A 20,333-nucleotide genomic window follows, 5' to 3' on the forward strand; every position below is an offset into this window, starting at 1 on the left:
GCCTTCCAGCTGGACTGTGAACCATTGAGAACTACTCATTGAGTATGATTTTCCAGCCAGTTGTGCAACCATCTTATAGTAGGTTTGTCTAGGCTATATTTCCTTGGTCTGCTTATGAGATGGTCATGTGAGACAGTATCCAAAGCCTTACTAAAGTTGAGGTATATCACAGCTACTGCTTCCCCCTATTCACAAGGCTTGTTATCCTGCCAAAGAAGGATATTGGGTTGGTTTGATATGATTTGTTCTTGACAAATCCATGTTGACTGTTACGATCACCTTATTATCTTCTAGGTGCTTACAAAGTGTTTGATGATTTGCTCCCATTATCTTTCTGGGTACTGAAGTTAAACGGACTGATTTGTAATTCCCCAGGTGGTCCTTATTCCCCTTTTTATAGATAGGGGCTATATTTGCCCTTTTTCAGTCCTCTGGGACCTCCCCCGCTCTTCATGAGTTCTCAGAGATAATCACTAATGGGTCAGAGATTCTTCAGCCAGTACTGTAAGTCTTGTAGGATGTATTTTGTCTGGCCCTGCCCACTTGAAGACATCTAACATGTCTAAGTAATTCTTAATATGTTCTTCCCCTATTTTGGCCTTGGATCCTACCCCATTTACACTGATACTCACTATATTAGTAGTCCAATCACTGCTAAATTTATTTTGGTGAAAACTGAAACAAAAAAGGCATTTAACACTTTGGCCATTGCTGTATTTTCTGATATTGTCGTTTTCTCCTCATTGAGTAATGGCCCTATTCTGTCCTTAGTCCTCCTCTTGCTTCTAATGTATTTGTAAAATGTTTTCTTGTTACTCTTTAAATCTCTAGCTTATTGTGTGCCTTGGCTTTTTAATTTTTGTCCCTACATGCTGGCGTTGTTGTCTTTTTATATTCATCTTGAGTAATTTGACCTGGTTTCCACTTTTTGTACGAGTTTCAGGTCGTTGACGATCTTCTAGTTAAGCCATGGTGGGCTCTTACCATACTTACTGTCTTTCCTACTGAGATCAAGATAGAAATGGGAGGCAGACCTGTCGAAAGGCTATGGATGGGACAGGCTAAATGGGGTTAGAACAAGATTGATGTCATGGTAGGTGTCTACCCACCTAACCAGGAAGAACAAGTGAATGTGGCTTTTTTAAAACTAACAAAATCATCCAAAGCAGAACACTTGGTGGTGACAGGAAACTTCAGCTACTCAGACATCTGTTGGGAAAATAATACAGCAGGGCCGGAGATTATCCAACAAGTTCTTCAAATGCGTTGGAGACAACTTTTTATTACAGAAGGTGGAGGAAGCAACTAGGGGAGAGGTTGTTCTACACTGGATTCTGATAAATAGGGAGGAAATGGTTGAGAAGCTGAGGCTTGGGTGAAAGCGATCATGAAATTGATAGAGTTTTTGATTCTAAGGAACGGTAGGAGGGAAAACAGAATAATGACAATGGACTTCAAGAAGGAAGAGTTTAGCAAACCCAGGGAATTGGTAGGTACAATCCCATGGGAAGCAAGTCTAAGGGGAAAGAGAGTTCAAGACGTCTGGCAGTTTTTTAAAGCATCATTATTACAGGCACAAGTGCAAACTATCCCAATGCATAAGAAAGATAAGAAGTATGGTAAGAGATGGATATACACATAGTTGATGTGTTTTTATTTTTTAAGAGGACACTTCCTAGATTCTCTTGAGAACCTTCCAATAGCTTCACAGATCCTCCTCCAACACTTTGATGATAAAAACAGAGAAAGTTGGTTAAAATACTTGTATTTAAAGAGGCAGAAAATGTACAGTTAACATTTGCAATTAACAAATAAAAAGAATGTCATACTTCAGGCAGCCACTAAGTGGTGCTAAAAGACAGGGCGATCAGGCTCAGCTCTCCCTGGAGTATGAATTAATGACGATGATGATTTATTGTTTCACAGTTGGGGAACACCGAGAAGCCAGGTTCCTCTGCTGCAGAGCTAACAGTCTAAATGAGGAATGTGAGAGATAAATGAGAGCTTAATAATATACACCGGGAGGGGGTAGGAAAGATGATGGTTAGAGGAATACAATCCCCAAATTGTGGGGAATGGGGGGAGTGGTAATGGGCAGTTCCAGGCATAGAGGGAAAAGTCCAGGCAAATCTGAGACTCAAATTCTGCTCATATGTGGGATGCCTGGATGTCTCCAAACCCCCATGAGGAAGCAGGGATTTACATGGCTTTTTCTTGCTGTGAACTACAACACGATCAGGTCTGATCTTGCCACTGATATTAGCAAGTACACTGAAGAGTTAGATTGTCCACACACACTGTGAAAACTGGGTGGGTTTACATGCATTGATCAATAAATAAATCAGACACACGGCATGAATAAATCCATAGCAATCAATAGTTTACACAGACAAAGTAAACGGGAAACTTCACTTTCAACGCAGTGAATAGCTTGTGAAATCCTGCCGTACTGTTTAGATTAAGAACTTCTTATACCCAGGGTGACATCTTTGCTGTACCACATCTACAATGAATAGTCCTCTTGTGGAGGGAGCAGCCAGACCATAGCAAGGAGGCTAAACTTCTCCAAAATGGAGCATGGTTTTCTGTCCCTCCTAAGGAGAAGGCCTTGTGTATCTTCATCTGAAATGTGCAACACAAGAATGCCCCCTGGACTCAAGTCCTGCGCAGGTAGCCAATGGAATGGATACTCCCCGCAGTGCTGCTACACTTGGTGGGTGTGGGAATGGAACCCCAAATAATCATGGGGGTGGGGTGTAAGGCCATTTCCATCAGGAGAGTGAATTGTGCACCCGTTTGTAAATGGAGCAGAGTTTCTCTCTCAGAGCGAGAAAGGTGGGCCGCTCCTCAGCGTTACCCTTCCAACACTCCAGCATGACGCCATAGATCTCAGGAGGACAAGTGCTTGGCCGGGGGAGGCGGTAACCCATGCTGATTTGCTGTATGGTTTCTTGGTTCGTCATTCCTGCAAGGAAACAAGAAACTCCGATGACCTTATTCACCATCATGTTGTGGAATTTATCCCCCAAAATGGCTCAGGGTGGCTGTGAAGAGTCTAGCCAGCCTGAGCAACTGCTAGTATGGAACGGCTTCTCCAGCACCATTCGATCCCTCATCAAGTGCACCTCCCATGTGTAGTGAAACCTGTGTCAAGCGACTCTCCAGGCTGCCTCCTGGCCGTGCAGTAGCTGCTCCACGCACTGTGCTGAAAGTCTCCTTTCCCGGCAGCAAGACTGGGTGGCGGGGCAGGGGAGGGGAGCACGTTTCATCAGAGAGGTCTGCTGGGTGTCGGTGAGGTGGGGAGCCAGAGGACAGCAGCCTTGTGTAAGGGGAGCACAATGAGGGTACATCTACACTGCAAAAGACCAAACCAATCCGTGGCACCGAGTCTCAGTCTGGGGCAATTGACTCAGGCTGGCAGGGCTTGTGCCAGGGGGCTGAAAATAGCTGGGGAGATATTAGGGCTCAGGTAGGGTGACCACTGTTCTGATTTTATAGGGACAGTACTGAGGTTTGGGTCTTTTTCTTATACAGGCTCCTATTACCCCCCACCTCCTGTCCCGATTTTTCACATTCGCTGTCTGGTCACCCTAGGCTCAGGTCGGAGTTGCGAGACTCTCCCCCCTCACCAGGTTTCAGAGCCTGGGTTCCGGCCTAAGCCTGAATATCTACACTTGGCCCCGCAGTGCGAGCCCGGGTCAGCTGACCTGGGCTCCGAGCGTTGCGACACAGCTGCGTTTCTTGTGTAGACGCACCGTGAAGGGCGTTCTCGGCCAGAGCGTGGCACGATATCCCCTGAAGGCCGCACGGCCGGACAAAGAGGAAGGGGAAGGGTGGGCACCATACCTTCATACGGGGTCTGCCCGTACGTGAAGACTTCATAGAGCAGGATCCCATAGGACCAAACATCGGACTTCAGCGAGTAGGTACGGTAGTTTGCTACTTCTGGGGCCGTCCACTTCACTGGGATTTTGGTGCTGCCGCTGGTGGAATAAATATCGTCCTAAAAAGCGGCAGGAGATAGGCCATGAGCAAAGGGAAAATAACAATAATATCCCCCCTCTCAAAGGCTCGGGGGCAGGAGAGGCCTAAACTGCTCTCTCAAGTAACCCCTACTAGCCCCACAGCTCTCTCTCTCCGACAGTGCACTGGTTTCAATGCCGACACTGATTTGGCAGAGACCTGGGACAGCTGAGCAGACCAGGTATCAAAATGTGTCCAGCCACACGCGATGTAACTGGAGACTACGTTTCAGTACCTCGGTCTGGTTGCTCTGGGCATTGTTAACCTGGGTCAGCCAAGGCTGGATCCCGGGCGCTAGTTTCTCATCCTCTAGGCAGGCAGGGACTGAGCGGAGGTAAGAGAGTCAGTGTTTGGGGACAGGTAGAGTTGTCTGTTCTGTAGCATTCAAACCCAACCCCCGAGCCAGTTAATCAGCTGTCTCTGGGTTTAACCAGCTGGTAGGATAGTGCCACCTTGTAGAAGCCTCAAGGGTGGGGCTAGCAGGTTCCAGTGTGAATTGCAGCTTTGAAACTGGGAGCCCCTTGGGGACAAAGAAGGGAATGTGGAAATAAGCAAGGCAAAGGGATCAACAGCTTCCAGCAGACCGACCTTGAGGAGCCTGGCAAGTCCAAAATCAGCGATTTTGCAGGTGAGGTTGTCTCCCACAAGGATGTTCCTAGCGGCCAAGTCCCTGTGAACGATGTGCTGTTCTTCAAGGTACGTCATCCCATCGGCCACCTGGCAAGCAATGCTGATCAGGTGGAGTGTGCTCAGAGCCCTCCCTTCCAGACCTGTTAAACCAGTGATCGAAGGACCAAAATCACTTTCTGTTTTAGACTGATCCATTAAAACTCTCACAGAGCACGTTATGGAATCAGTACATCCTTGTTGGGAAAGAGACCCACCACTAGGAACTGACAAAATAAACACTCGTGTTATGAACGTGTGTAGACTTCATTATTCGGCCACCACCTCTGCAAAGCACTCACTCACATGCTTAACTCTGAGCACGTGCAGGTTGCCCTTGACTTCCACGTCTGTCAAGTTAAGCACGTTTCAGAGCTTGGCAGGCACTGGACCCCTGTGGCCTCTGTTGCAGTGAGGAAGATGCTCCTCGTAAGTAGTTCACTGATAGGAGTAAGAGCCACTTGGCTGGGAGTTGTGTTTCAGAAACCATCCTACTTGGGAGTTGCTGCTCCTAGGATAATGAGCCCTGCTGGACCCATGCCCCCAAAAGAGGTCCCATTAGTCAATGGAGGATGTTACCTAGAAAAGAACAGGTCCCAGCTGTGAGCTGTGTGACTTGTTTCCCTAACGACTATTTCCCGGTTGGGGGAGTGAAAGAAAAGAACGAGAGAAATAACACCACAGGCATGTTCTTCATGCAGTTTCAGGGCTGACTTATCAAGATGGCGACAGGAGACTTGCCCTTTTATCAGTTTCAGATGCGCAAGTTTTGGCAATTTGCTTCCAACTGGGGTTGTGGCCGAGCAGGCTGGGGAGCTGAAAACTCCCTCTCGCAGTCCCCTGGTGAAACAACCGCCTTTGGAGTCAGTGAACAACAAAGCTGCATGCCATTCGGATTGCGCAAATGTCTTAACACACCACAGCAGCTCTTCTTAGAGAGGAGTGTCAAGCAACGGCAGGAGGTCAAACCTGCAGGAGCTTTGAGGACGCCTATGCCTTGTCAACACACACAAGTTGTACCATTTTCACTACACTGGTATAGTCAGAGCAGTACCACCCTCCATAAAGGGGGAATAAACAGTACTGGAATAAGACAGCATTATACAGCTATAACCCACATGAGATATTATTTCGGTATATCTATTTCAGTAAAACAATCACCCCCAACCAAGTGAGTTATACCAGTGCCAAAAACAGTGCGAAGACCAGGCTTTACATTCAGATCTGGGTGCTTAGGACAACTGAAGCTTTTCTGCAAAGAGGCCTGTTGTGTGGTTACCGGTGATAGGGACGAGGGCCTCTATAACAGGTTTAAAATTTAAAATGGCGAATTGTCCCTGGTCCATATAGGGTGAATTAGTATGTACCTGGGGCCAAATTCTGCTTTCCCTTACACTGGTGCAAGCATGGAATTGCTCCATCGATTAGAGTGGAGCTGTCCTGCCTTCGCCCCAATGTAAACGAGAGCAGAGCTTGGCGAGCTGCCTCTTTTGACATTAGTGCGTTGTTGCCATTTTAATTTGGGTAGGGCAGAGGAACTCGACTGGGCCTTGCAGTCCCTTCAAGGTGCTCTCAAGTGCCGGGATACTCGAGTACCAAGAGCAGCAGTGCCACCCAGGCGACTCCCCAGGGGGGTTAGGCAGTAAGGGCAGGGTGGTACTGACTGCTGAGGTAACTCTGCAGGTTGCCTTTCCTCATGAGTTCGGTGACGATGTACAGAGGCTCGCCCACAGAGCAGACGGCATGGAGCTGGATCAACCTCTCGTGCTTCAGCCGCTTCAGATTCTGAATCTCTTTGGTGAAATCTTCCGCCTTCATGTCAGCTGTGGAGGAAGCCGAGACATTGCCGGGGTAAGGTTCTTGCTAAGTTCATCCTGCCATTCATATCTTGGCTTTCTCCACGTGACTGTGGGAGCTTTCCAGCCCCAACCCAACCCCTCAGCATTCACGCACCCCATTCCCTCACAGCTCATTAACAGTAACATTTATTGAGGTTGTTCTCGTTAGGATTGAGATGCCATTTTCAGGTAGCTGGCTGAGTGCAGCAGGGACTTCCACTTTAGTGGTTCTCAAGCTGGGGTAAGCCTACCCTTGGGGGGATGCAGAGATCTCCCAGGGGGTCAGGAGCGGAGCCAGGGTTTCTGGTGCTGTAGGCAGAATTTGGGGGGTTGGCATTTTGTTCGCTCCCCACAGAGTGCGCAGGAGCTTCTGGTTCTGCTTCCATTGCACCGAAGGACCCTCTGCCAAAATGCCGCAGGTGACAGTGGCAGTCATTGAGCTGCTCAATTGCCTGTCACTGTTTTCCGTGGCACATAGGCAGAAGGTCCTTCTTCAGCGGTGCGACAGGAGCAGAACTGGAAGCTCCCGTGCGCCCTGTGGGGAGTGCACAAAATGCCGCCCCCCCAAATCCTGGCGCCCTAGACGACCGCCTAGGGTCGCCTAATGGAAGCACTGGCCCTGCAGGGGGTACATCAACACATCTAGATCTTTGCCTAGTTTTCCAAGAGGCCACATAAACAGCACTAGTGAAGTCTGCATGAACTACAATTCCATACAGACAATTGTTTATACTGCTCTATATACGACACACTGAAATGTAAGCACAATGTTTATATTCCAATTGGTTTATTTGATAATTATCTCGTAAAAATGAGAAGTCGGCAATTGTTCAGTACCAGTGAGCTGTGATACTTTTGTGTTTTTATGTCTGATTTTGTAATCAAGGAGTTGTTAAGTGAGGTGAAACTTAGGTGTACACAAGAAAATCAGACTCCTGAAAGGGGGAGAAGTCATCTGGAAAGGTTGAGAGCCCCTGTTCCACACAACAGTGCAGTGTCTTACCATGAAACCTCCAGATGGAGGGTTAGGGGTAGGGAGGAGCCATGTTGTAAAGGCCTCAGCGTAGATTGGACTGGATTTTCAAATGGGTGTGTGCAGATGTGTTACAGGCAAGTAGCCTGATGAGTTAGGGTTGCCCGACTATACCAGGCAGGAGGTCCTATATACAGTTAGTTTATTCAGTCTGATTGTTTACATGAGAGGTTGAGTGATCAAGGGGGAAATGAAACGGACTGGAGAGATCTTTCATGGCAGTGAGTGAAAGAGACGAGGTGGCGCATGGTTAATGTTCCCTGCCTTCATGTCCACGCACCTTGTTTTATGATTTTGATGGCAACTGGCACCATGTTCTTCCACAATCCTTCCCACACCTCTCCGAAGTATCCTTCCCCCAGTTTCCTCCTGAGGATGAATTCTGAACGGGGCCGTTCCCATGCATCTCTCACCGGAGGGGTCTGTATTAAACGTATAGACACATAGATCATTTCATTTCAGGCCTGCGCCATCAGGTAGAGGCAGCTTTATGAACCAGGGCAAACTTGGGCATAGGCTGAGAAAGCAACCAAAGTCAGCATCCAGGCCAGTCCCAAACAGCATCTCTTCATCCTGATTCTCCATGTGCACTTCTGACCCTCAGATGTGTCCCAGAATCCTTTGCAGTGGCTGCTGCCTTTGGAGCACTGGACACATTTGGGAGCCAGAGATGTCCATGAGAACAGAACTTTGAGACTGCAGGAATCTGTCACCATTTTAGGACCAGGACCTACAAAGTCTCAAGGGATACTGAGGGCTCTGGTCTCTCTCAGGAGGCAGTTAGGTCTTGCAGGAAGCATGAAGGCAGAGAAGCTGCTGGAAGGGGTATGCAGCGGGCAGCAACCACGCAGATCCCTAGGAGAGACCATTCCACCAGCACCATTAATATTAATTTGTATGTTAAGAGGGTGCTCAGTGAAGATATAGGAAACTGGTCTCTGTCCCCTGCAAATTAAATTTCTCAGTAGAGCTGGTTGAAACTTGGAGTTTATGTTCGAGGGAAAATTCTACATTTCAAATTCTTTTTCACTCTGAACTGGAACCAATGACCTTAAAGCTGGCCTTGAGTATGGAGTAAGCATTTGAGAAAGCCCCGTGCAATTCAACTAGAAGAAAGGGAAACCAAACCAGATAAAAGTCCCAGAACAAGAGAGACTCCTTAACCTTATAATTAACAGCAAAGCCTGAAAGCAAAGAGGCTGATGGACGGATAAGAAGGCAGCTATATTAAAGGACACAAACTTTTCATTTAATAAAGCGTCAAAAATTGAGCAGCTCAAAAATTATGGACACATATCTGTGAAAAAATGCTGAATAAAATATTTTCATTTTCAACATTTTTTCACTGATTTTTTTTTGACAGAATGAAGGCAGATTTTTTTTCATTCTGGCCCCATTTCTCCCACTGGAGAATTTTTACGGTTTTCTGATTAATTTTTGTTTTGGCGCCAAAAAAAAAAAGTTTTGACCAAAAAATAAAATAAAAAATGCAAGCAGTTCTATAGGAAACCGCCTGCGTGGTCCTTCAGAATGCCTCTGTTCTAATCGCAGCATGTCCCCCAGCAAATCACCTGCTTCCAACCCCAGCACAACCACAGAATAACGCCTGGTCTACAGTAGGGGGTGGGGTCGATGTAAGATACGCAACTTCAGCTACAGGAATAGTGTAGCTGACATTGACGTATCTTATTTCGACTTCCCTCCCATCCTCACGGCACGGGATCGACGGCTGCGGCTCCCTCGTCGTCGACTCCGCTACTGCCACTTGCCCTGGGGGAGTTCCGGAGTCGACGGGAGCGCGTTCGGGGATCGATATATCACATCCAGATGAGACACAATGTATCAATCCCCGATAAATCGATAGCTCCCACCGATCTGGAGGGTAGTGTAGACATACCCTAAGTTACAAGACTAAAATGAAATAATGAAGAAAGAGAACGGCCCAGGCCAGCAACCAAACGGTGAGCATCAAGGTTAAGATGAGGGTAAGAGTAAAAGAAACTAGCTGACGCTAGTGTTGTGTACACAGACCTTAGGGATGCAGGGTTGTAACAAGGGGCTCTGTACAACTTTCCAATTTACTGTGTAAAAGGTAAGCAGCTCCTCCAGGTTGGGAAAATGGCATCCCTTCTGTATGTACAGCTCTCCGTCGGGCCCCTTGCAGATCCGGAAATGACTAACTTGAGCATGATTACGGACTGCGAGGGAAAAAAACAAAGGAGAAATTGAAACAGAGTTCAGTCACCCATGCAACCAGCACTAGTCCCCTCCCTTGAGCGTTGCTGGTTCTGGCCTCAGTTCTGTTCCCATTTACACCAGCGTAACAACACTGACTTCCACCCTAACGAAGCTCAATCACGATAGTTTATCCAAGAGGTTCTTAACAGGTGACTTGGTCTATAAATGGTCTCTAAATACTAACAGAGAGCAGAGATTAGGTAGTAGACAGCTCTTTATCTAGCAGACCAAGGCCAATGGTTGATAGCTAATGCTGGACAAATTGAGACTGGAAAGGTAAATTTTTAACAGTGAGGGTAATTAACCATTGTAACAATTTACCCAGGGACATGATGCAATCTCCAATCACTTGAAGTCTAAGTCAAGACTGAATATCACTGTATGCTAATTTGCAAACAGAGTTTATGGGCGTGATGCAGAAATTATTGGGTGAAGTTCTTTATCTTGTGTCATGCCAAAGGTCAGACTAAGTGATTAAAATGGGCTCTTCTGGTGTTAAAATCTATGAATTTACATTACTGTAAATGAGATCTGAATCCGGCCCTGATAGCTTAAAGCGGCAATTTCTCTCTTTATATAATCCACGGAATAATAGAACAAGCCACTGGAAATAAATCCTGTGGCTAAGGACTATGAAGCCATCTTATGAAGCTGTAAATTGTTTATGGCTTTCATATCCCTGAATGAGAGCATTGTACTTTCCCTCCCCACAATGATTCAGCAATCAATATTTGCATAGATACGCAGGGCACGCAGTGGCCATTGGAGTGGCTTTCTGTCCCTTTTCAGAGCTGAAGTGAATCCATCTTAACAGGATGCTATAAACCGCTTTAAACACATCCCTGCTCTTTCCTGCATGTTGGTGAGCCCGAGTCCTCAGGCAGAAAGTTCCTTTGCCCAGGGGCTTCTCCCACTTGCATGTGGTACATGCTGATTGCTTCCCTTTCCCCTCATCTTACCGAATCTATAGCAGGGCCTGGCACAGCCCAGGGAAGGGCGACCAAGAGAGAACGTAAAAGTGATCCTGCCAAAAAGTGCCTTGAGGCTGCTCTAAATTGTGCCAGGGATCAGTTTGGCCTCTGGCCAGCCCCAGGATGGAGGTAGGTGGCAAGGTAGCTCACAACCATCTTCTCTTCCCCGCCCCACCAGCTGCTCCTGGGCAGCGCTGAGCCCCATTTGTGGCACGAAGGCAGAAATGAACCACAGACAGCGGCAGAGCAGCAGGGCTGGACGCCACGGAGTGCTCGGGGTTACCTGACAGAGAATACTCCCCCCGGCTACTCTCACTGTCGCGGATGAGGAAGGAGCCATGTTGATTGGGTGGTGAAAGAAGGAGCTGCTGGGCCTCGTTTCGACTGATTCCTCTGAAGTACCAGCTGCAAGAAAGACAAATGGCCAATCAGAGCGGCAGAGCCCCCAAGACAGACCCTCGCTGCTCCCAGGCCCTGAAAGGCATTGAGACGAGGTGAGTCAGAGTAAAGCCCAATAATGCATATAAATGGGCAGTGTTGACTGTGCTGGGCTCTGCACCGTGTGGCTACATTTAGCCATAGCATGTGCCAAGGGATAAGTGACAGAGGGTCAGGTCCTCAGCTGGGGTCAATTGGCAGCACTGCACTGACTTCAACAGAGCTATGCTGATCGACCTCAGCTGAGAATCTGACCCAGGTGGGCTCACGGGCGCGACTCTGTTTTATGCAGAAGGTGGTGTGGTATGGGAGTGATGGGCACCAGTAAAATCTCCTAAGGCAGGTAAAAAAAAAAAAAAGACTTGGTGAAAAAAAAATCCAGCCCCCCTGATAACTAGCAAGTAAAAATGGGGTGGCCAGTGCCCAGGGTGCACAAGAGAGAAATGTGCCTTTTCCTAGAAAAAGAGCTACCTGCTGCCGCAGGAACAACCTGCATGGGCTAGGGTAATGCACAGGCAGAGATCAGGAACTAGGAAACCTGCAGGTCTCCGGCGCCCCCTGTATGTGAAGAGGGGAAAGCGACTATCCCCCACCTGCCGGCAGGTTTAATTTGCATATTTCTCACTTGCTTGGGTGTTGCTGAAGTTGTATGATCTGGCATTTCTTAGGAATGGCGTTTAGTGGGTTACATTGGTGCATAACTGTGTTTGCTCACGTGAGCCTGGACGTGGGGCTGGATACTGAGTTCAACCAACCATTTCCTTTGTTTTGAAAAGACTTCGTCATCTGTAACCCAGCCCTGCTTAGCCCACCGAACACCTAGTGCGAGGGATGCCCAGGCAAACGCCAGAGAAAACGTTTGCTAATTTCCAGTGCTCACGCTCACCAGTATGCAAGGAGCTGCCCTTTGATGTGGATTTCAGTTCAGTAATGTATATTGTGGCTGCACACATACAAGCCAGCAGCACAGTTTGCTAGCTTCACCCACACCCACTGCGGGGGCATGCGCCCCAGGACTGAAGGCGCTGCCCTTTGATGTCGATTTCTCTTCCTTAATGTAGAATGTCGCTCCCTGGACTAGTCACATCAGACACACACGCTGTTTTCTGATGTCTCCCACACAGCTTCCTTCCCCTTGGGTATGAACCATGTTACACTCATTCCCTGCCCTCTGCAGTGTCTTTGTACGTCTCCTGTGGCACAAAGGGAGCAGAAACCCCAGTCCCAGCGCTGAGGGGTGGCCAGAAACCCCCAGTGGCAGGACAGGACAGAAGATCAGGATGCCAGATGTCCGTCCCCCAACCATGTCCCCACCGAGCTGGAATAGCAGAGACGCTGGTTCTTGAGTTCCAGCCCATAGTTGCACAAACACAAATAGTGATAACCACAAGCACTGACACTGCACTGCAACATGAGCAGCAGAGCAGCTGATTTACAGCACAGAGACAGGAGCACCCGCAAACAATCGCACCTTCGGATGTCATTGCTAACCTTTGGGCTCAGAGGCTGTTGACTGATTAGCTCAGTTTCACCCGGGCCTTTTGTTATCTGGTATCCCAGCTTGTTAATGTCGAACTATTTCCTTCATTCTTTGGACTCCAGAGGAGAGTACAGGAAAGCCTGGCACTTTGCCCCAGATAAGAGCAGATCTTGAGAACCAAGGGCGTGTCGCCTATGAACACTTAACTCCACCAAAAACACCGGCCATGTTTATCTTAATTCAGCAGTTAAGGAAGCAGGAAGAATGAGAAGGGTTTGGTAGTACTTAAAACAAGGCACTTATATGCCCTTCAGTTCTAGAAAATCCAGGTTCAAATATGGATTAGGTCACAAGTACAAATGTGCTGGTGGCCTTTCTTCTATTCCTCCTGTCACAAAACTACCCTGCGCTTGGCAAAATGCTGTCTGACCAAAGGAGGTCTAAGATTGGAGTAGCAAGGCAGGGCTGCAGGTTAGGTGTGAGGTGCTCTGGGCAAAGCTGTGCAAAGTGTGCTATTGGGGACAGAACCTTTAAGGGCTGAGCTTCCCAGACATAGTCTGGGCAGGGCTCCGGGAAGCTCTTTGCTACAGGCACAGCCAATTGCAATTGGACACAGAATGAAGCACAACTCTTGCAAGCTCCTTAAGTGTGGAGGGCTCACTAACCACCACAACAGGGACGTTTTGCCCAGTCCCGGCCCAGAGCCAGCCTTGTCTCCAGTCTGGACTATCCCATCTTAACACGCATGGGTACTAGAATTTGTACACTCAAATGTATACGTGGCCACTGCGTGTGTGTAAGGGAGCAGGGGGCCAGGGACACTATTATATGTCTCTTCTCACCATTCTTCTGATTATTACATTATTTATTTGTATGATTATAGTGCCTAGGAACCCTAGTTGTGAAGCAGGACTCCACTGTGCTAGGGGCTGTACAAACCCAGAAAGAGACAGTTCCTGCTCCCAAGAAACTTACAATACAAGTACTAACCTAAACTGCACTGCTCCTAAAATCCTGCTGGTGCGGAATTCTGTTGGATGCAAGTGGATCTGTCCTCCCTCTCCAACTCCTCTAGTCCTATAATTTGTGCAAATCTATTTAAAAATCACCTGGGAAAGGGTCTGAGGTCATTGCTTGCCAGCCACTCCATGCATAAAGGCAGATGCCAGGGCCATTGCTGCAGAAAGCTGCACTGGTGTTTGTTACAAAGGGATGAGCAGTGAAGGGGTCTGTTAGCCTCCCCGCACACCCCACGCATGCACCGGGAGAGGCTCCCAAAGGGTGCTGGGTGAATGGTGCCCCATAGCCTGCATTTACCAGTGACTTGATTCATCCAGGAGCTTTGTATACTCGGCCCAAGACACAGCTGGCACGTCCTGTTCTTTGTGTGTACCTTGCTTGTTTGTTCCTGCTGGGAGGGGCAGGGAGGAAGACAGGTTGGGCCTGTCCTGGGGCCCGGGGTTGGTGTATCTGTACAGAAGGGAGCAGGAAAGGGAGTATTTGCCTCAGTCATGGGATGTGGAGCTGACAGGCTCTTGGTCTCGCTTCCCAGCAACAGGCTCACTTGCAATAAACCCCGGCTAGTTGCTTCCTCCCAGGCTATTAGCACTGTCCCCCCTCCCGTCTCTTCACCTAGCGTGAAGGTTCGGGGCAAGCTGCAAGCGCACATTCACCCCCATCGACGAAAACTGAATCGAGGGTGCCAGGCCCGCGGCCACGCAGTGCTATCAAGACTCCTACCTGCGATGGGGGCAGAATCACAGCATCACTGGCAGGCCGCAGGCGAAGACAACCACTGCCTGGCTGCATAGGAGGGGGCGAAGTGCACACACACCTGTGAGCAGGCAGCTCGTCCACAGACCCTGGCCTTCCAGCCCGTGTTACAGCTGGGAGAAAGGCTCCCTCTCCCCCTCGGGCTGCAGTCTTGCCCTCAGCATTCTAGCCAGCTGGGGGAATCCTGGCTATCTCCCGGCTGGAGTGGAACCCGATTTGTCTACAGTTGTCCTTACAGCCAGGTTGGTGTTTCCGTTCCACAGTCCCACCTCTCTGGATAAGCCTCTAACTTTTATTTTCCAAAATAGCAGGCAATGTGGGCTACAAGCTAGGGCACCAGCCCAGGCCCAATTCCTGGCTCTACCGGTTGGGCTAGTCGCTTCCTTTCAGTTTTTCCTCCCACAATTTATCTTTCGCCTTTAGTTAGCTTGCAAGCTGCAGAGAGAGACTGCGTCATGCCTGTGTGCAGGGACATCCCCTCGCACAAGGGGGTCCTGACCACAGGTGAGGGAGGCAAGAAGCTACTGTCCTGCGCCTAGCAATGCATTGCTGCCGTTCCTGAAAATAAAATGACTGAATCTGAAAAGAATCTTTGGCCTTGACTGGCCTATGGGTGGGGCCCTACCAAATTCATGGCCATGAAAAACACGTCACAGACCGTGAAATCTGGTCTCCCACCATGAAATCTAGTCTTTTGTGCACTTACAGGTTTCACAGGGGAGACCAGCATTTCTCAAATTGGGGGTCCTGACCCAAAAGTGAGTTGCAGGGGTGTGACAAGGTTATTTTAGAGGGGTCGTGGTATTGCCTCCCTTACTTCTGTGCTGCCTTCAGAGCTGGGAGGCCAGAGAGCAGTGGCTAGTAGCCAGGTACCCAGCTCTGAAGGCAGCACTACCGCCAGCAGCAGCGCAGAAGGGTGGTGATACCATACCTGCCATCCTTACTTCTCTGCTGCTGCTGGTGATGGCTCTGCCCTCAGGGATGGGCTCCTGGCCAGCAGCCTTCGCTCTCCAGCTGCCCAGCTCTGAAGGCAGTGCTGCCACCACCAGCAGCAGCGCAGAAGTAAGGGTAGCAGTACCCCCCCGCAAAAAAAACCCTTGAAATCCTCCCCCCCACACACAACTCCCTTCTGGGTCAGGACCCCTACAATTATGACACTGTGAAATTTCAGATTTAAATAGCTGAGATCATAAAATTTATGACTTTTAAAATTCTATGTCACTGAAATTGATCAAAATGGACCGTGAATTTGGTAGGGCCCTATATATGGGCCTCAACTCAGCCATCAGTCTTGCACCCCCAGATAACTAGGGGCAGGTGGTGAGGTGCAAACAATTGCAAGTGTATTTGAAAATACTTGGATACATAGGTGGGAGTCCCAAAAAACATTCAGCGGTGGCACAAGGCTTCTGCCACGGAGGCGCCGGTGAGTTTTGCCGCTGGATTTCAGCTAGGGTACTGCTTCTGAAATTCCCACTTTACTAGGTGCTGTGTGGGTGCAGCCAGCAAGTTGGATGACTCAGTGAGATCTGATTCTTTGCTCCTGTAAAACTGCACTCACGATACTATTCGGTAACAAACTCAGAAGCCGCTTTTCAGAAATCGGGACTCTGGTGCCTGTAGTAGGCCCCACTAATTTCTCTCTGCCACACAGATTATTGCTGGCGGCAGATTATTGAAGGGGCTATGAATTGGTAAGGCATGAAAGTGAGGAATGGATAGCATCAATGGAGCCAAGAACACTTCACAGGTTCAGGATCAATTTCTTCCACATAGGAGTACTAGTGACTTTCACTCCTCTCCTGGAATTATTCTATAGCAGCTCCTCTCATTCATGGGGCCCATGAATGAATTTGTTAATGAAGCTTTGCCTGGACTTGCCCTCTGCTGTCCTGGTGCGCTGCCAATCATAACAGCTAAACTGCATTGTGGGTTTATGCTCTACATGCACTATCACCAAACCTTGTCACTCCTGATCGAAACTGAGGTTTGATACCACCAGCAAGAAAAGGTGGGTTCCTTTGCCCCCTGTGCCACCTGTAATACAGGTGTGAAACACAGGTGTGCTGGGAAGAGACTGACCCAGCCCCAATCAGTGGCTGAGGGTCAGGACTACACAAGTGTCATGCCCCTGGCATATGACAGGCATCGGTATATACTGGTGACTACTAGTACAATGCCCACCCTGCCATTGATACTAGGGCTTGCAGGCGGTTGTATGGAGAGTTAGGAGAATTTTTATTTTTTGGCAATTACTAAATTAACTGAAAAATGCAGTTTTGGGGTGACCAACCCTACCTGTGAATTCAGATTGAATCTGGTGGACAGTTTGAGCTGGGGAAAAAATTAACAAATGGCAAATTGTTTAGAAAATGCTGATCCCTCTGTCCTGCAATTTTTTTTTCACTTTGATAAAAACCCTCCCAAAAAATCAGTTTTTCCTTGTATTTCTCAGTTCAGCCCCCAAACTGCTTGCTCAGCTGTACCTGTAGTTTGATTAAGTCAAACTATTTTATCAGTGCTGAAAAAAGTATACTCTGGCTGTACCACACAACCATTTGTTTTGTCGGTGTCCTGTCTATTTGATCTCAATGAGATAGAGAAATGAAACAGAAACCTATTTATTTTAAAATGCAGTGATTTCACTTTGAAAACTGACTGTGGTGTGTACTGGATGCTGTCATCCATCCTCCATCCCTTTGAGTCCCTGTTCAGGAAGATAAGTAAGAGCACAGATGCCACCTGAATAGACTTGAAAGACCAGAGGAGAAACTTTTACTGGGAGTTCACTAGGAGTTTTCACAATGCTTTCTTCCAGTGTGTGTGTAATATGCTAATGATACTGAGTGACTCACGGGCCTGATACGGGGAGAACGGAAGTGTCTCAGGTGTGCTTCACAAAGCATGTTGGAACTGGATTATTGTGAGTGAGGAGAGAAACGCTGCCTTATAGAATAGTAAACTCACTCACCCACTGGGCAGGAAGAGGTTAATGTTCTAAATTTAAAACCAGCTGCTGCAAAGGTATCGAAGGGGAGTTGTTGTGGGGGGAGCGGGGTGCAGGAGTAGATTGCTGCTGCTGGAGCCCCTTGTGCCAGCCCGAGCTGGAGAACTCGACTGGCCCATGGCTGTGCTGAAACAGGGGTTTTGTCTGGTGCGGCTCAGGGGTTCAGCATGGCAGCTGCCTCCCTCTGCCATGTTTGCCACAGCTGTCTGCTCAGCCTCAGCCCCCTCGGCCTGCTCCCCCCAGTCTGGGAGAAGAGGACAAGCAGTGGTTTTGGGGACTGATGCAGCACAAAGAGGGATTAAAAGCCTTGTCTCTACACACACACGGCATTGCTTTCATCAACCTGGTCTAAGCCCCCTCGTCTAAAAGGCAGCTATACCACTAGAAAGGTGATGTATCCTGGGACAGTGTCTTCTCAGACAGGAAGGGGAATAGCTATACCTGGGACAAGACCCCTTCAGACTGGTATCTATGTGCCCAGGCAGGGGGGTTTACCAGCATCACTATTTCAGTTAAAAAAAATAATCACACCCTAACTGACACAGCAACACCCACACAGGACCTGTGAGTGGAGCAGGCCATTGGCTGCCAACTGCCAGGGATCATAATTACTTGCATTACTGGAACGTCTGGGAGCCTCCAGCTTGGAGCAGGACCCCGTTGTGGGAGCTGCTCTACAAACAGAACAAACAGCTCCGAGATCTCTGTGCCCTGGCCCAGAACTGTGCAATGCGCCGGTTCCAACCCCCAGCCCAATCACTGCAGTGTGACCTGGGCCCTGGCTGCCGACAATACCAAATGCAAATGACAAAGAAAAACAGACAAGACAATGCTACCATTCGAGCTGATCGGGGACAGCCTCAGTGTAGGGGCAGCAGGCCCAGCCTTTGGCCTTTGTCCCTAGCTGGGAGGGGAGCTCTTGGTGCCCCGTTCTGCAAGGCCTTAGATCAATATAAAGCACTGGTGCTGTGAGATCCAGCTTGCAGTAACTCCCCACGCTTTGTGCGCCACTTACAAGAGATTATCCTCACACAAGCCACAGTGAAGAGCTGGGATTCAGATACTTACGGTTGGTGAGAGGTTTCCTCGTTGATCCTTGCCACGTAATTAGCAGGGATGTAGCCCAGCTCTGGTTCCCCCTTAAGCCTCCTGGCTAAGACATATTCCCCCTCTTCTTTGAGGACGCAGAGTTTGTCTCCTCGGCTGACGCTCAGCTCCTCTGCACTCCTGGCTTTGAAATCATACAGCGCACTAAAGAGAGAGGCGCTGGGGAGGACAGGATCCGGCTCTAGGTCTGGCCGCAGGGCGACAGGATCAGGATCAAAATACCCCTGCGAGGGCCTGTCAGCAGAGCCAGTGTTTGGCCAGAGTTTGTTCCAGAAGGAGGTCAGGAAGCTGAAGTGCTTCCTGACATGTTTTTCCATCCCTGTTCCAAACAAAGCTGTGTCCAAGCGTGGGGCTGCTATGCCATAGAATTTCTCCACAGCAGAGCAGGGACTTTTGGACCCATGTCTTCAGTCCTGAGCCCTGCACATCATCTGTTCAAATCAACGCTCAGGGGCGTGTGATGCTAGCTCAGTGCTGGAACAGGCGCCTGTGCTGCCTTTAACTGAGAACTTCCTACTTCTGAAAGTGAAACTAGAAGATCAGGTGTAACTCGTTGTGGGTTGGAGCCATAGGCTCAGACCTGCACACACATCTGGCCTGACAATCACAGCTGGAGTGTGCTTCATTAGTCAACTCTGTTTACACTTTAAGAATTAAGGGAGTCTTTTGAACTAGAACTTAACCAAAAATACATTCTGGTACTTACCAGTTACTGGTAGGTAGAAGGGACTCAGACGTACAAGTGGTACTTCTCAGTTAAATAATAATTTCCCTCTATTTTGTGCAGGATCTTTCATATAAATTATCTCCTCAAATGTGCTAGAGTTAAAAAAAAGAGTTACAGAGACAGCAAGCGAGAGAATGTAAGAGGGGGAGGTTTTCCGCTGGAGTAGTCTGGATTTTTGCCTCAAATATTTTTTTGCTTGCCAGGTACAGCCCTCGTCCTGGGCAGGTTCTGACATCTGGCTCTACCTGTCTGGATCACTAACTCCCCTTCCATTGCAACTGCCTCGGTTTTTTTTTTTTAAACTGGAGCTCTTTAGTGGATGCAATCAGTATAAAACAGACTGTTGAATAAAAGGGAGAGGTTTATTGCATTTCTTGTCTGGAGTTTACCATTTATGTGGCCTCAGGTTTGCGATGTAATGTGAAAAATCCCAGTTGAAATGGTCTGAAGTTTGCATGGAGTTTCCATGTTAGTGAGATTTGCATCTCTCACCAGGTGATCTGCTCTCCCTGAACTCTAGCTCTTGTGCCTCTTATTTTTCCTCTGCTGCCATAGTTACGGTGGGAGGGATTGGACTAGTCAGTGTTGGTAGATGTCAATTTCACCAAACACACACAAACGAACACACGAATATTTCCACCGATGACTGAAATTCACTGCGAGGCAAAGTAAGAAAAACGCTGCTTGAGAACTTAGAGCTTGATTTAAAGATATTGACTTTGTATGTTTTGATGTGTGATGTTAACCTTGTGTTTGAACGGTTATAAAGCTGTAACTTTTTGAATCTCAATGTCTACTGTCAATTAAATAATTATTGTCTGACCCCCATAATTTCCCACAACTGTGAAAATTTAAATTGATAAAAATCAGAAAAAATTGTTTAAAAATAAACATCGATATTATCCATAGAAATGATAAAAAAATAAAAATTGAATTGAAAACTAGTTATAATTGTCTGGAATTCCATTGCTGACTCTGGTTCCTTTTCTGGATGCAAATTGTTGGTTTGAAAGAAATGGTTTAAAAAAAGAG

General features: G+C 48.1%; 1 protein-coding gene across 1 annotated transcript; it reads right to left on the reverse strand.

Moving 5' to 3' along the window:
• Nucleotides 1-1,676: 1,676 nt before the first annotated feature.
• On the reverse strand, nt 1,677-19,046 carry SRMS (src-related kinase lacking C-terminal regulatory tyrosine and N-terminal myristylation sites). The gene is made up of 8 exons (XM_050918721.1): nt 18,536-19,046; nt 11,053-11,174; nt 9,592-9,758; nt 7,841-7,982; nt 6,354-6,512; nt 4,612-4,793; nt 3,847-4,003; nt 1,677-2,965 (listed from the first exon to the last, which is right to left on the reverse strand). Exons 1-8 carry the CDS (start codon nt 18,889-18,891, stop codon nt 2,772-2,774), a joined length of 1,479 nt encoding a protein of 492 aa, XP_050774678.1. The 5' UTR covers nt 18,892-19,046; the 3' UTR covers nt 1,677-2,771.
• Nucleotides 19,047-20,333: the final 1,287 nt, after the last annotated feature.

This window comes from Gopherus flavomarginatus, chromosome 11 (genome assembly GCF_025201925.1).
Source record: "Gopherus flavomarginatus isolate rGopFla2 chromosome 11, rGopFla2.mat.asm, whole genome shotgun sequence".
NCBI classification, from domain to species: Eukaryota; Metazoa; Chordata; order Testudines; family Testudinidae; genus Gopherus; species Gopherus flavomarginatus.

Excerpts from the sequence above, each read along its gene's own strand:
- SRMS (XM_050918721.1), bottom strand. The coding sequence starts at position 18,891 with ATGGAAAAACATGTCAGGAAGCACTTCAGCTTCCTGACCTCCTTCTGG. Across the intron at positions 9,759-11,052 it reads GGGGGAGTATTCTCTGTCAG|TCCGTAATCATGCTCAAGTT; the intron begins GTAACCCCGAGC and ends TTTCCCTCGCAG. Across the intron at positions 4,004-4,611 it reads GACTTGCCAGGCTCCTCAAG|GACGATATTTATTCCACCAG; the intron begins GTCGGTCTGCTG and ends GCCGCTTTTTAG.